Source organism: Sphaeramia orbicularis, unplaced genomic scaffold, assembly GCF_902148855.1.
Source record: "Sphaeramia orbicularis unplaced genomic scaffold, fSphaOr1.1, whole genome shotgun sequence".
In the NCBI taxonomy this organism is placed as follows: Eukaryota; Metazoa; Chordata; class Actinopteri; order Kurtiformes; family Apogonidae; genus Sphaeramia; species Sphaeramia orbicularis.
In genome coordinates, this window is record NW_021941582.1 from 21,256 (window position 1) to 35,622 (window position 14,367).

At 40.9% G+C, this 14,367-nt stretch overlaps 1 protein-coding gene across 1 annotated transcript in view; it reads right to left on the reverse strand.

Annotated features, from left to right (window-relative positions):
- LOC115416257 (immunoglobulin superfamily member 8) overlaps positions 1 to 14,367 on the reverse strand; it is a gene marked incomplete at its 3' end in the record, with an annotated part of 97,173 nt that overhangs the window by 20,677 nt on the left and 62,129 nt on the right. The window contains exon 8 of the mRNA XM_030130003.1: positions 10,710 to 10,838. Within this exon, the coding sequence (XP_029985863.1) occupies positions 10,710 to 10,838 (129 nt within the window). The remainder of the gene's footprint in view (positions 1 to 10,709; positions 10,839 to 14,367) is intronic.

Genomic DNA, 14,367 nt, shown 5'->3' on the forward strand with positions numbered 1-14,367 from the left:
GAACCACACACCTGTTCAGGCCTTTGTTCAGACACAAAAACAACAGAAGAAAAAATAAAAGAAGAAGAAAACAGGAGGAAATGACTGAAAATGTTGTGTAATAGTGTGTGTGTGTGTGTGTGTGTGTGTGTGTGTGTGTGTGTGTGTGTGTACATTCCTCTCCTGTTCCATCTTGTTTGTGACGTTCCTGCTGAAACATTTGACAATCCTGTGTTCTGTCTGATACTGTAGTGATCATATTTAGTCTGTGGGTTCTAACTGTAATCACACACACACACATACACACACAACACTACACACCTGTATGAACACACACACACGCACACAAAAACACACACACAGAAGCACACACACACACAGAAGCACACACACACACAGAAACACACACAGGACCGGTTTGGTGATGAAGCCGTTATTACAGCCTGAGAGTGTGTGTATGTTTCTCTGTGTGTGTGTGTATGTGTGTTTCTGTATGTGTGTGTGTGTGTGTGTGTATATATAACAGTGTGTGCAGGTCAGTGGTGTTGACCTGAGGAGCTGAAGGACTGTCAACACAACTGACAACAGTCGATAAAAACACAACACTGACATCAGACCAACAGTTCCCAGGTCTGACAGTTCCACTTTGTATTTGTTTTTGCATCCTGTCACATATTTATTTACATGTGTTGGTGTGGGATCGTATTTGTTGTTGCATCATTTCGTCAGGTATATATTTACATATGTTGTGTTTGTGTGTACTTCCTGGATATGTAGTTCTACACTGGGTTTGAATTATCTTTGAACTGATTCAGTTTGGTTTGACTGACTTTATATCTAGGTGAGTACAGATAAACATTAAGGCTATTATTATTATTATTATTATTATCATCATTATTATTATTATTTTAAAACTTAATTTTATTTTTTTCATTTTTTCATGTTATTTATTATTTTGCAATTTTTTTTCGTTTTGTTCATTTCGTTGCTTAATTTGTTTATTTTTCTACATTTTGTTTTTCATTTGATTATTTTTTTCTCCAATTTTGTTCCGTTTGTGTCTTATTTTGTCAATGTTACATATTATTTGGTTATTTTATTATTCATTTTGGTTTATTTTTTGATCACTTTGGCTGGTTTATTTTATTCTATTTTATGTATTTTTTGACTGTGGAGCTGCTGTATGGAGTTAAACAGGTGTCAGGGGTTAAAGGGTTAAGTTAGTGTAAATCTAAGTCACCTCCTGGAGTTTAAAACCTCTACACTATGTCTATCCCTGGTTCAGAGTCTGTGTTCTCATTCGTCTACGTTGTTACTATTGAGTCTTATTTCCATTCATTTTTGTGGTTTATTAGTCAAATTTGCTGATTATAGGACAGAGTTGGTGTGTGTTACTCTTTTTAATTTTACTTTATTTTAATTTATTTTTTTATTTTATTTTTATTTATTCACTTGTATTATTTTGCTGTGTGTTCCTCTCAGTGGACATTGGCTGATATATGAGGAGTGTTTGTGTCGTATTGTGAGAATGTGGAAAACAACAACAGCAGAAGAACTCGTTGCAGTGTGTGTGCTGACGCTGTTGTCATGGTAACTCAGCTCCTGGACAGAAATGTTCCTGCTCAACTTCTACTTCCCACAGGATTTACACTCAATTTAATACAAACAGTCCTCAGGTGGATTTTCACTGGACTGGTAATGATTTTAATTAACGGCATTTGGTGATAAAGAGTCTGCAGTACGGTCTCAACTATTACCAATAACTAAACTATTACCAATAACTAAACTATTACCAATAACTAAACTATTATCAATAACTCATATATCAATAATAATAATAATAATAATAATGTTATATTCTGTTTATAGTTCTATTATTATTCTATTATTTTCTGTTTTTTTTTTTTCGATTTTGTCTGTTCACTTTTCTGTTTATGATAAAACATACAAACTGACAGGAAAACTGACTTAGACTATATTCTTTTTTTTTTTTTAATTGGACTATCTTGTAATATGTGACTTCCTGGTTTGGGGGCGGAATCATGTGTGTGTCTTGGTCTGATTGGGCAGTCACTCATGATGGTACCGCCCTCCATCCAGACTGTAGCCCCCCCTCCAGTGTGTGTTTCAGATGGGTTTCCTCTGTCAGTTTCAGTGACTGTAGACCCCCCCCTCCTCCAGTGTGTGTTTCAGATGGGTTTCCTCTGTCAGTTTCAGTGACTGTAGACCCCCCCCTCCTCCAGTGTGTGTTTCAGATGGGTTTCCTCTGTCAGTTTCAGTGACTGTAGACCCCCCCCTCCTCCAGTGTGTGTTTCAGATGGGTTTCCTCTGTCAGTTTCAGTGACTGTAGACCCCCCCCTCCTCCAGTGTGTGTTTCAGATGGGTTTCCTCTGTCAGTTTCAGTGACTGTAGACCCCCCCCTCCTCCAGTGTGTGTTTCAGATGGGTTTCCTCTGTCAGTTTCAGTGACTGTAGACCCCCCCCTCCTCCAGTGTGTGTTTCAGATGGGTTTCCTCTGTCAGTTTCAGTGACTGTAGACCCCCCCCTCCTCCAGTGTGTGTTTCAGATGGGTTTCCTCTGTCAGTTTCAGAGGTGACTCAGTTCCTGGACAGTCGTGTTCCTGCTGAATTTTTCAGTGCTCCTTTTTTTAAAACAGAATAAAAACAGACGGTGGTGTTTGGATGGAGGCACAGACGGGCATACTGTGGTCCCACCAAGAGACATGTGTGCATATAGACACATGTGTATATATACATACATGTATATTTACACGTATGTACTGTATATATATTGGCTAAAATGTCCTTCGGGGGTCAAATGAGTGTCCATTTATATATAAAAAACAGTTGTCCTACAGTCCTAGAAGTGTGTGTAAATAATGCTAACACATTAGTGCACAGACTACTGATATTCTCTGACAGTGGAAGCTCTATTTTCATAAATATTGGATTTGGAATAGCACGTGGATGTGAAAACTTTTGCTGGTGGACGGACGTGACATTACCCATGATCCTCTGGTCAGTCCCAGTACTTTATTAGGAATAAACTTCTAGACTTCCTATTGCTAATTGTGCTCTTCTTCATAAATGTTGGTATTGTGGATCTAAAACAATCCCAGCTGACACAAAAACACTAAATGTGTCAGTGGACGGATGTGACATGGTTGTTGTGGATCCCATCATACTGATGCTCTGCAGCCATGTCAGCGTTTACACTAATGATCCCTGTGCAAAAACTAGGAGCACTATTATTTATTGGATAGTTTAGCATCAGACTAAAGAGGAAAGAACAATATAGAATTGTTCTTTCTGTATAAAAATGCTTCTTTTTGTAAAACTGTTGATGTAAACAGTGCTGTGTGCCATTCTTCATGTATGTATTGGTGGAACAGAAGCAGGATGGATCAGCACCATACTCCAGATTGAACCTGTACAAATAAAACATGTGATATGGAGGAGAGAATCTGGGAAGAAAAACTGGAGAATCCAAAAGAAGAGAAGATTTGTTTTTCAGCTCAGTTCAGTTCAAATAGAACTTGTCCATTTGTGACATGAAAATATAGCATTAATTGTGCTGAAATGGTTCATTTTGGAGCTGAAAACATAGTTCATATGAGCATCAACATGTTGAACAGAAGTGAAATCCTGTCCATTTGAACAACTGTCATTTACCAACACAAAGTTCCTTTGGATTCACTGAGACTGATTTAATATGAACACAGACACAGAAGAGCTGTGAGACAAGTTTAGCCAATACACATATGTATATATACATGTGTATGTATACATGTATGTACTGTATATATACACATGTGTATGTATACATGTATGTACTGTATATATACACATGTATGTATACATGTATGTACTGTATATATACACATGTGTATGTATACATGTATGTACTGTGTATATACACATGTGTATGTATACATGTATGTACTGTATATATACACATGTGTATGTATACATGTATGTACTGTATATATACATGTGTATGTATACATGTATATACTGTATATATACACATGTGTATGTATACATGTATGTATTGTATATATACATGTGTATGTATACATGTATGTACTGTATATATACACGTGTATGTATACATGTATGTACTGTATATATACACATGTGTATGTATACATGTATGTACTGTATATATACACATGTGTATGTATACATGTATGTATTGTATATATACATGTGTATGTATACATGTATGTACTGTATATATACATGTGTATGTATACATGTATGTACTGTATATTAAGGCTGTGCAATTAATCAAAATTCAGTTACAATTTCGATTATTACACTCAACGATAACAAAAGTTATGTAATCAAGAAAAACTGATTATTAATTTGGAGTTTTAATTCATGTGCATGCAAGCTAGCATGAGCTCCCCCCCCCCCCCCCCCTTAGCTCCAGCTGCCAGCTAGTCGGCAGATCCACGTCACGAGGACACTTGTACCTAGCGGTCTGGAAAAATGTCAGGAGAATCCCAGCAGAAGCACTTGGTAAACAAAAAAGGCAAGTCCAGTTCAACTGTATGGAATCACTTTGGGTTTGATGAAGAAGACGAAGAGCAAAAACACATCACATACAGAAAGTGTTTGGTATTTGTGTCCGCACCGACCGCTAACACAACAAACCTCTAAACCATCTACAGTTGAACCACCACCACCTTCAGGATAATCTGATGAAAAACCACAACACAAAAAAACAACTCCGTCTACAACTTCGTCCTCAATGCAATCTTCAGTCTCTGAATCTCTTTACGCTGCACCTCCCTACTCATCACCATCAGAGACACCAAAAGAAAACAGCCTCCACTGTCCATGACCTGGTTAAAGGTGTGAGCTCCATGAACACCACTGACAGACAGACAAATGGTGCAAACACTGGACAAACACTAGGTTTGACCTTCAACACATCATCTACACCAGCTGCTACTACACTGAACATACTTGAATTTATCATTTGCACTTTACGTGGGTTTTTTTTTTTTTTTTTTTGTATCGCTACAGTTCTATGGTAAGTCTATAGCAGTTGAATTCCAGTGCACTGTTTACAAAAGGAAACAGACTTGAGTTTACAGTACACTTATTTACATTCAAAGAGTTTTTGTTTTGTACAAAAGTGAACATACTTTGTTTTAGTGTTTAAAGCTTTATTTATGTTTAAAGAGTATATTTTACATTGTTTTGCAAGAAAAAAAATAAACAACTTTACAGTTAACAAATAATTGTTTTTAATAATCGTGATTTGATTATTGCTAAAATAATCATGATTATTTTTTTCTATAATCGACCAGCCCTACTGTGTGTGTGTGTATATATATATATATATATATATATTTTTTTTTTATATTTATGTACACATGTGTACATACACACACACATATATATATATATATATATATATATATATATTTATGTACACATGTGTACATACACATGTGTAGGAGTGTGTGCTGGTGTGGTTAACACAGCCTTATCTGAATGAAAAGCATATGTGAGACGGTAAAAACAGATGGGGGGGGGGGGGGGGGGGGTGATGATGTCACATGATGTGTTGAAGTTTCAGAGTGTGGAGTGGTGAGGAAGAGGAGAATGAAGAGCAGGAGGAGGAGGAGGAGGAAGAGGAGAATGAAGAGCAGGAGGAGGAGGAGGAGGAAGAGGAGAATGAAGAGCAGGAGCAGGAGGAGGAAGAGGAGAATGAAGAGCAGGAGGAGGAAGAGCAGGAGGAGGAGGAGGAGGAAGAGGAGAAGGAAGAGCAGGAGGAGGAGGAGGAGGAAGAGGAGGAAGAGCAGGAGGAGGAGGAGGAAGAGGAGAATGAAGAGCAGGAGGAGGAGGAGGAGGAAGAGGAGAAGGAAGAGCAGGAGGAGGAGGAGGAAGAGGAGAATGAAGAGCAGGAGGAGGAGGAGGAGGAAGAGGAGGAAGAGCAGGAGGAGGAGGAGGAAGAGGAGAATGAAGAGCAGGAGGAGGAGGAGGAGGAAGAGGAGAATGAAGAGCAGGAGCAGGAGGAGGAAGAGGAGAATGAAGAGCAGGAGGAGGAAGAGCAGGAGGAGGAGGAGGAGGAAGAGGAGAAGGAAGAGCAGGAGGAGGAGGAGGAAGAGGAGAATGAAGAGCAGGAGGAGGAGGAGGAGGAAGAGGAGGAAGAGCAGGAGGAGGAGGAGGAAGAGGAGAATGAAGAGCAGGAGGAGGAGGAAGAGGAGAATGAAGAGCAGGAGCAGGAGGAGGAAGAGGAGAATGAAGAGCAGGAGGAGGAAGAGCAGGAGGAGGAGGAGGAGGAAGAGGAGAAGGAAGAGCAGGAGGAGGAGGAGGAAGAGGAGAATGAAGAGCAGGAGGAGGAGGAGGAGGAAGAGGAGGAAGAGCAGGAGGAGGAGGAGGAAGAGGAGAATGAAGAGCAGGAGGAGGAGGAGGAGGAAGAGGAGGAAGAGCAGGAGGAGGAGGAGGAGGAAGAGGAGAAGGAAGAGCAGGAGGAGGAGGAGGAGGAAGAGCAGGAGGAGGAGGAGGAAGAGGAGAATGAAGAGTAGGAGGAGGAGGAGGAGGAGGAAGAGGAGAAGGAAGAGCAGGAGGAGGAGGAGGAGGAAGAGGAGAATGAAGAGCAGGAGGAGGAGGAGGAAGAGGAGAATGAAGAGTAGGAGGAGGAGGAGGAGGAGGAGGAGGAGGAAGAGGAGAATGAAGAGCAGGAGGAGGAGGAGGAAGAGGAGAATGAAGAGCAGGAGGAGGAGGAGGAGGAGGAAGAGGAGAAGGAGGGAGGACACAGGATGGATGTGTAGAGGAGGAAGAACAAACACACAGAGGACAGGAAGGCCCAGCCCCACCCCTTGGCCCCTCCCCCTTACCACTGCCCCCCCACTACAAACAGAGGGGTCTGAGAAATTTCCCATAATTCATTTGGAATCATCAGTCAGATGAAGGTTCAGAAACAACAGAATGGGGGTGTGTGTCAGTACAGTCAGCTTCAGGACACTTCATCTGTAGTCTTCTGAACAGTTGAACATGTTACTTCTGCGTTCACGTTTCTTCTCATGTGACAAATTTCCCAGCTCCAGGTCATGTGACTACTGGTTGCCATGGTAACATATGTAAACTTAGTTTAGTTGTTAATAACTTCCCTTTTGTTCATCATACTGATTTCAAACTAATGCCAAATGATTGTAAATTCAATTGTCTAACCCACAGGTGTCCAACATGTGGCCCGGGGTCCAGAACTGGCCCACCAAAGGGTCCGATCCCACCCCTGGGATGAATTTATGAAATGCAGAAATCACACTGAAAATATTAACAGTCGAGGATGTTCCAATCATTTTAGGTCAATTCAGCCTCATGTGGGTCAGACCTGTAAAACACCATCAGAATAACCTGTAAATAATGAAAACAACACATTTTTCTCTGTCGTAGTGTAAAAAAAAAAAGGAAAATTACACAAAAATGTTTAGATTTACAGACTAGCCTTTGACAAAAAATGTGAATAGCCTGAAAATTCTTAAGAAAAGTAAGTGTAATTTGAACAATATTACACCATAGTTTATCATGTTTACATGTGCATCACAACGTACAGATCCCAGTGGATCTACAAATACACCAAACATTTAGTAAGAGGCAGAATACTGGTACGATTCCACAGACTTCATATTTGTTTATGTTGTGTTCAAGTACAGTTCGTAGATGTAAACATTTTCATGATGGAATTTGACTTTTTTCACTCAAAAACAGAAAAAACTTTGGAGTTGACATTATTTCTAAGTTCTTATCAGATCAGATGTAAACTAACTGTGTGTTGTCACTTATATGAACTCACACCTGCTCTTTCATTTGGTTCCAGTTTTGTTGACCTGCCATGAACCTGAAAGGTCAAATTCAAGGTCAGGAGTTTCTAAATGCCCTATTTTTACCTCCATTTTTCTAAAAAAAGAAAAAAAAAAAAGACAAGTATCAGGTATGAGAAGTGAATTTATGGGCCACAGTTCTGTCAGGCCTTCTGACAAACACAGCGTCTGTGGAAGTTGAATTTTTGTGTTTCTGTCTGAAGTTGTTCATCTGTAACGACGACCTGTCAAAGTGAAATAAATGTTTTGGATCGTCTGAAGTGAAAGGATCTGACTGGTATGACAGGTTATAAACGGACACACCCACTAATGAAAGCAAGTATGGACACGCCCACTAATGAAAGCAAGTATGGACACGCCCACTAATGAAAGCAAGTATGGACACACCCACTAATGAAAGCAAGTATGGACACGCCCACTAATGAAAGGGAAGGGGTGTGTGTGTTTGTTATGAGTACAGACTGAATGTGTGTGAGTGTGTGTGTGTGTGTGCAGATAACAGCTTTTTATGGGTGTTAATGAGTCAAATCACTGCAGGAAATGAAACACAGTGGAATAAAGCATCTGTGTGTGTGTGTACATGTGTACGTCTGTGTGTGTACATGTGTACGTCTGTGTGTGTACATGTGTGCGCGTGTGTGTGTGTGTACATGTGTACGTGTGTGCGTGTGTGTGTGTGTGTACATGTGTGCGTGTGTGTGTGTACATGTGTGCGTGTGTGTGTACATGTGTGCGCGTGTGTGTGTGTACATGTGTGCATGTGTGTGTACGTGTGTGCATGTGTGTGTGCGTGTGTGTGAGGTTGTGTGTATGTGTGTGCGTGTGTACGTGTGTGCATGTGTGTGTGCATGTGTGTGTACATCTGTGTGTGAGTGTGTGTGCATGTGTGCGTGTGTGAGGTTGTGTGTATGTGTGTGTGTGTGTGCGTGCATGCATGTGTGTGTGCGTGTATGTGTGTGTGCGTACGCGTGTGTGCACATGTGTGTGCATACGTGTGTGTGTGTGTGTGTGCACATGTATGTGCGCGTGTCAAGGTTATTATCGTTAATGAAAACGAACGAAATGACGAAAACTAAAATTGAAAAAACATTTTCGTTAACTGAAATAAATAAAAACTCTAATTAAAAGAAAAAAACGATAACTAACTGAAACTGTATTGTGAGTTTACAAAACTAACTAAAACGTATAAAAATTATGGATACAATTCCCTTCGTTTTCGTCTTTGTCAATGTCGGATTGATATGAAATTAATTTATTTGGCTCCAGCAGTTTGAGCTGGTGACACCATACAACACTTCCCAGTCTGTCATGTGTGGTCACTGTGGTTTTCAGTCGTCTTCTGGTCCCCACTCTACCTGGAACATACAGACTAAAGCTGGGACACAGCAGCACAGTCCTGTCTGGGGTTTACTGGAGTGATACATGGGTGGGTTTTTTTTTTTTTTTGGGGGGGGGGGGGGGGGGGGGGGGGGCGTACCGTGTGTGTGCACGAGTGACAGAGACAGACCAGAGCTAAAGGACAAACAGGACTAGCATCCAGGTTAAAACTGGAGAGTTTATCACCATGAAAAGGCCTTCCAAGCCCTGAACTGCACAGTTTAGAAGAGGAGAAAAGAGGAGGATGAAAACTAATCCAATTACAGAGGTATGGAACCTGTTCGAATGTTAAAAACGTTTGATGTTACTAGCTACAGCTAGCTGAACTGAACTGAAGCAAAGTTAGCTAATAATGGAAGTGGAGATGATTAAGAGATGAGAGATCTGCTAAGGTGTGGTTTACTGATGAGGAACTGGGTTATATATGTTTATAAGTGGTTTATATATGTTTCTGTCTGCTTTAACTACTGGTTAGCTGGTTTATATATGTTCCTATCTGCTTTAACTGCTGGTTAGCTGGTTTATATATGTTTCTGTCTGCTTTAACTGCTGGTTAGCTGGTTTATATATGTTTCTATCTGCTTTAACTGCTGGTTAGCTGGTTTATATATGTTTCTATCTGCTTTAACTGCTGGTTAGCTGGTTTACATATGTTCCTATCTGCTTTAACTGCTGGTTAGCTGGTTTATATATGTTTCTATCTGCTTTAACTGCTGGTTAGCTGGTTTATATATGTTTCTATCTGCTTTAACTGCTGGTTAGCTGGTTATATATGTTTCTATCTGCTTTAACTGCTAGCTGCTTTGTGCATCTCCTCTCATGCTTTGCACATCTTCGCATTGTTTCACGTAAGTGACGTTGTGTATGGATTGCACCCCCCCTCAACCTGCTATAGGGAATTTATACATTGTACGGTACATTGTGTCTCTGCTCAGTCCATGAGCCGCCCTAACCCGACCCCCAAATAAAGTGTCCAGGGTAACCCATATCCGCACCTCACTAATTTCTTTGAATAGGATGATGAGGAAGATAAAATATATGAAATAACTAAAACTAATACTAAAATTAAACTAAACTAAAACTAAGCATTCAGAAAAAAACAATAACTAATAAAAACTAACAAACCTGCTCTAAAAACTAATTAAAACTAACTGAATAAGAGAAAAAAAAGTCAAAACTAATTAAAACTAAACTATAATTAAAAATCCAAAACTATTATAACCTTGGCGCGTGTGTGTACATGTGTACGTGTGTGTATGTGTGTGTGTGTGTGTGCACGTGCATGTGTACGTGTGTGTGTGTGTACATGTGTGTGTACGTGTGTGTGTGTACGTGTACGTGTGTGTGTGTGTGTACGTGTGTGTGTATATGTGTGTGTACGTGTGTGTATGTGTGTGTGTGTGTGTGTGTACGTGTGTGTGTATATGTGTGTGTATGTGTGTGTACGTGTGTGTGTGTGTGTACGTGTGTGTACGTGTGTGTATGTGTGTGTGTGTGTGTGTGTGTGGTACCAGTCTTTGGTGAAGATCCAGACACGCTCAGTGTACACTCCATCTTGGCCGTTTCCCAGGGATACACGGTGCTGGCGTCTGATTGGATGGTGACGGAGAACTTCGGACCTGTCAACGAACACACGTCGACTTCAATCAGATTTATTTAAACAAACAAACATGTGACTCGGTGTAAACATCATTAAAACACAGGCTCCGTTCACGTCTGTCTGAAAGTTGTGTCCCACAGGAATAAGAGCAGATCTGAGCCACGCAGAACACAGGGTTAAAGACACGACGACAGGAGGAGGAGGGTTTAATGCGAATAATCGGATGTGGGATCAGTGAAGAACGAACAGATGAAGAGTGGATGAACACATGAACAGATGATATGTTCAACGGATTCTAGAAAAAAAACACCAAGGCAAACATATATAGATATATATTAGTGATGGGTAGTGATTAAAATTTTGCAATTAATCGCATGGATTTCTGCGATTAATCACATACTTATATTGGGGGGTGTTCCTGGCACCAATAGCGTGTATTTCCTTTCAGTGATATTTCAGACTGAAGTACTCTGGTGAACATGTCCATGGAACAGAGCGCTACTGTTCCACATGTTTATGTCCACACAGGTTTATTTACAGCTGTGAGTGATTGACAGGAGTCTTAGTCCCACTAATCAGTACTAATACTAATAAGAACAATAATATGTGATGTTCAGTTGTTCAGAGTAAACAAAGGGGGCCCTCTAGTGGTGAGAGTAACTAACGTATGTTTTGTCCTTGCAGTGTTCCCGAAGTCAGTTCAGACATAAGAAGGAACTAACAGACACGTTTCTTTCACTCTGTTTGTACGGACAGGTGAACGTTTGTGAGTATTTTCTGTTCAGTTGTTGTCAGAATGAATAGTATCAAATATCTCTGATGTGAACCTTTGTTGCTGGAAAAAAAGACGTAAATCATAAGTTAATCTGTAAATGCTAATCGTTAGCGTGTCTATGGATTTTCCCATTCAAGTTAGCATAGAGCTATCGGTCTTCATCCCATTCATTTAAATGTATAATGCCATGTAAATGTACTAAGGCAGTGAACAGAACTCAGACATTCTGTTTGTATGTGTCAGTTTTACAGTGAGTCTACAGGAATAGATTTGGACACAAGTTTTGGCCGTCCGTCTTTTCTTGTTAAACCTGTTGTCTATCTGCAGCTAACCGCTACACGTACACAAGCAGAAGAATAGGAGTTAGAATAAAACGGCATTAATGGGAGAGAAAAAAAATTGTCGGTGTTATTTAATGAATGCGTTAACGTGGTAATAACGCGTTAAGTTGCCCAGTCCTAATTTATATATAATTATACTTTTCTGCTAACATCTAAAAACTATACCCTGTCTGAACAAAAGAAAAAAAGAAAAGTATAATTATATAAACAGAAGACAAAATGAACATCATTAGCCATATATATATATATATATATATATATATATATATATATATATATAAAAAATGTTTCTTATTCCTTGCACATATGTTTCAGACTGTGTATCTTCTGTTTTTTTTTCTTTCTTCCTCTCTTCCACATTTACATCGCCTGCATCATCTCCAAAATGACTGAGACGCTGAATTATTGAACAGTAAATGTTCCAGTGAGACGGTGCATTTCCATAGATGTGTGCACAGAAGGCACAAATACCACAACATGGCTGAAACATTGAAGCTCCAGCTGGAGGAGTGGGAGATCTGCCAGTTTATGGATGAGGAGTGGGAGATGTGCAGTTTATGCACATGCACTCAGAGCACACAAAGCTTCCATCCCCTGAGGCAACAATGAGCACAGTTTCATAAAACCACCACTCAGACTGAAGCTTCAGTACGGGGGGGGTCTGTGTGGGGTCAACTCAGAATGTTGTACTGGGATCCACACTGTGGGAGAACCAAACCCACCAGTGGAAAAGAACAGAGATGGAGAGCAGCAATGTGCATGTGTGCACAAGTGTGCACAAGTGTGCAGATGTGTGCAGATGTGTGCAGATGTGCGCAGATGTGCGCAGCGGGCTGATTGGCCAAAGGGTTTCACTTTGATGATGTCCCAAAGAGAGAGGGAGGACAAGGAGAATATGAGGGGGTGGGGGAGGGGAGGGGGGGGGGGATAGAAGAGGTGAGAAAGTGAAATGATGGAGGAGGAAGAAGAAACGCTCAGAGGAAGACAAGACTCCTTCACTCATCCACCCACTTTAAAATCAGATCTGTTTCCAGATGCACTCACACACACAACACCACACACTTTTATATATATATGTATATGACTGTGTGTATATATATATATATATATATACAGTACAGGCCAAAAGTTTGGACACACCTTCTCATTCTTCGCATTTTCTTTATTTTCATGACTATTTTCATTGTAGATTCTCACTGAAGGCATCAAAACTATGAATGAACACATGTGGAATTATGTACTTAACAAAAAAGTGTGAAATAACTGAAAACATCTCTTATATTCTAGTTTCTTCAAAGTATCCACCCTTAGCTCTGATGACTGCCTTGCACACTCTTGGCATTCTCTTGATGAGCTTCCAGAGGTAGTCACCTGAAATGGTTTCCACTTCATAGCTGTGCCTTGTCAGGGTTACTTAGTGGAATTTCTTGCCTTATTGATGGGGTTGGGACCATCAGTTGTGTTGTGCAGAAGTCAGGTTGATGCACAGCTGACAGCCCTATTGGACAACTGTTAGAATGCATATTATGGCGAGAACCAATCAGCTAAGTAAAGACAAACGAGTGGCCATCATTACTTTAAGAAATGAAGGTCAGTCAGTCCGGAAAATTTCAAAAACTTTGAATGTGTCCCCAAGTGCAGTCGCAAAAACCATCAAGCGCTCCAACGAAACTGGCTCACATGAGGACCGCCCCAGGAAAGGAAGACCAAGAGTCACCTCTGATGCTGAAGATAAGTTCATCTGAGTCACCAGCCTCAGAAATCGCAAATTAACAGCAGCTCAGATTAGAGACCAGATGAATACCACACAGAGCTCTAGCAGCAGACACATCTCTACAACAACTGTTAAGAGGAGACTGCGTGAATCAGGCCTTCATGGTCAAACAGCTGCTAGGAAACCACTGCTCAGGAGAGGCAACAAACACAAGAGATTTATTTGGGCCAAGAAACCCAAGGAATGGACATTAGACCAGTGGAAATCTGTGCTTTGGTCTGATGAGTCCAAATTTCAGATCTTTGGATCCAACCGCCGTGTCTTTGTGCGACGCAGAAAAGGTGAACGGATGGATGCTACATGCCTGGTTCCCACCGTGAAGCATGGAGGGGGAGGTGTGATGGTGTGGGGGTGCTTTGCTGGTGACGCTGTCGGGGATTTATTCAAGATTGAAGGCAACCTGAATCAGCATGGCTACCACAGCATCCTGAAGTGACATGCCATTCCATCCGGTCTGCGTTTAGTTGGACCATCATTTATGTTTCAACAGGACAATGACCCCCAAACACACCTCCAGGCTGTGTGAGGGATATCTGACCAAGAAGGAGAGTGATGGAGTGCTGCGCCAGATGACCTGGCCTCCACAGTCACCGGACCTGAACCCAGTCGAGATGGTTTGGGGTGAGCTGGACCGCAGAGTGAAGGCAAAAGGACCAAACAAGTGCTAAGCATCTGTGGG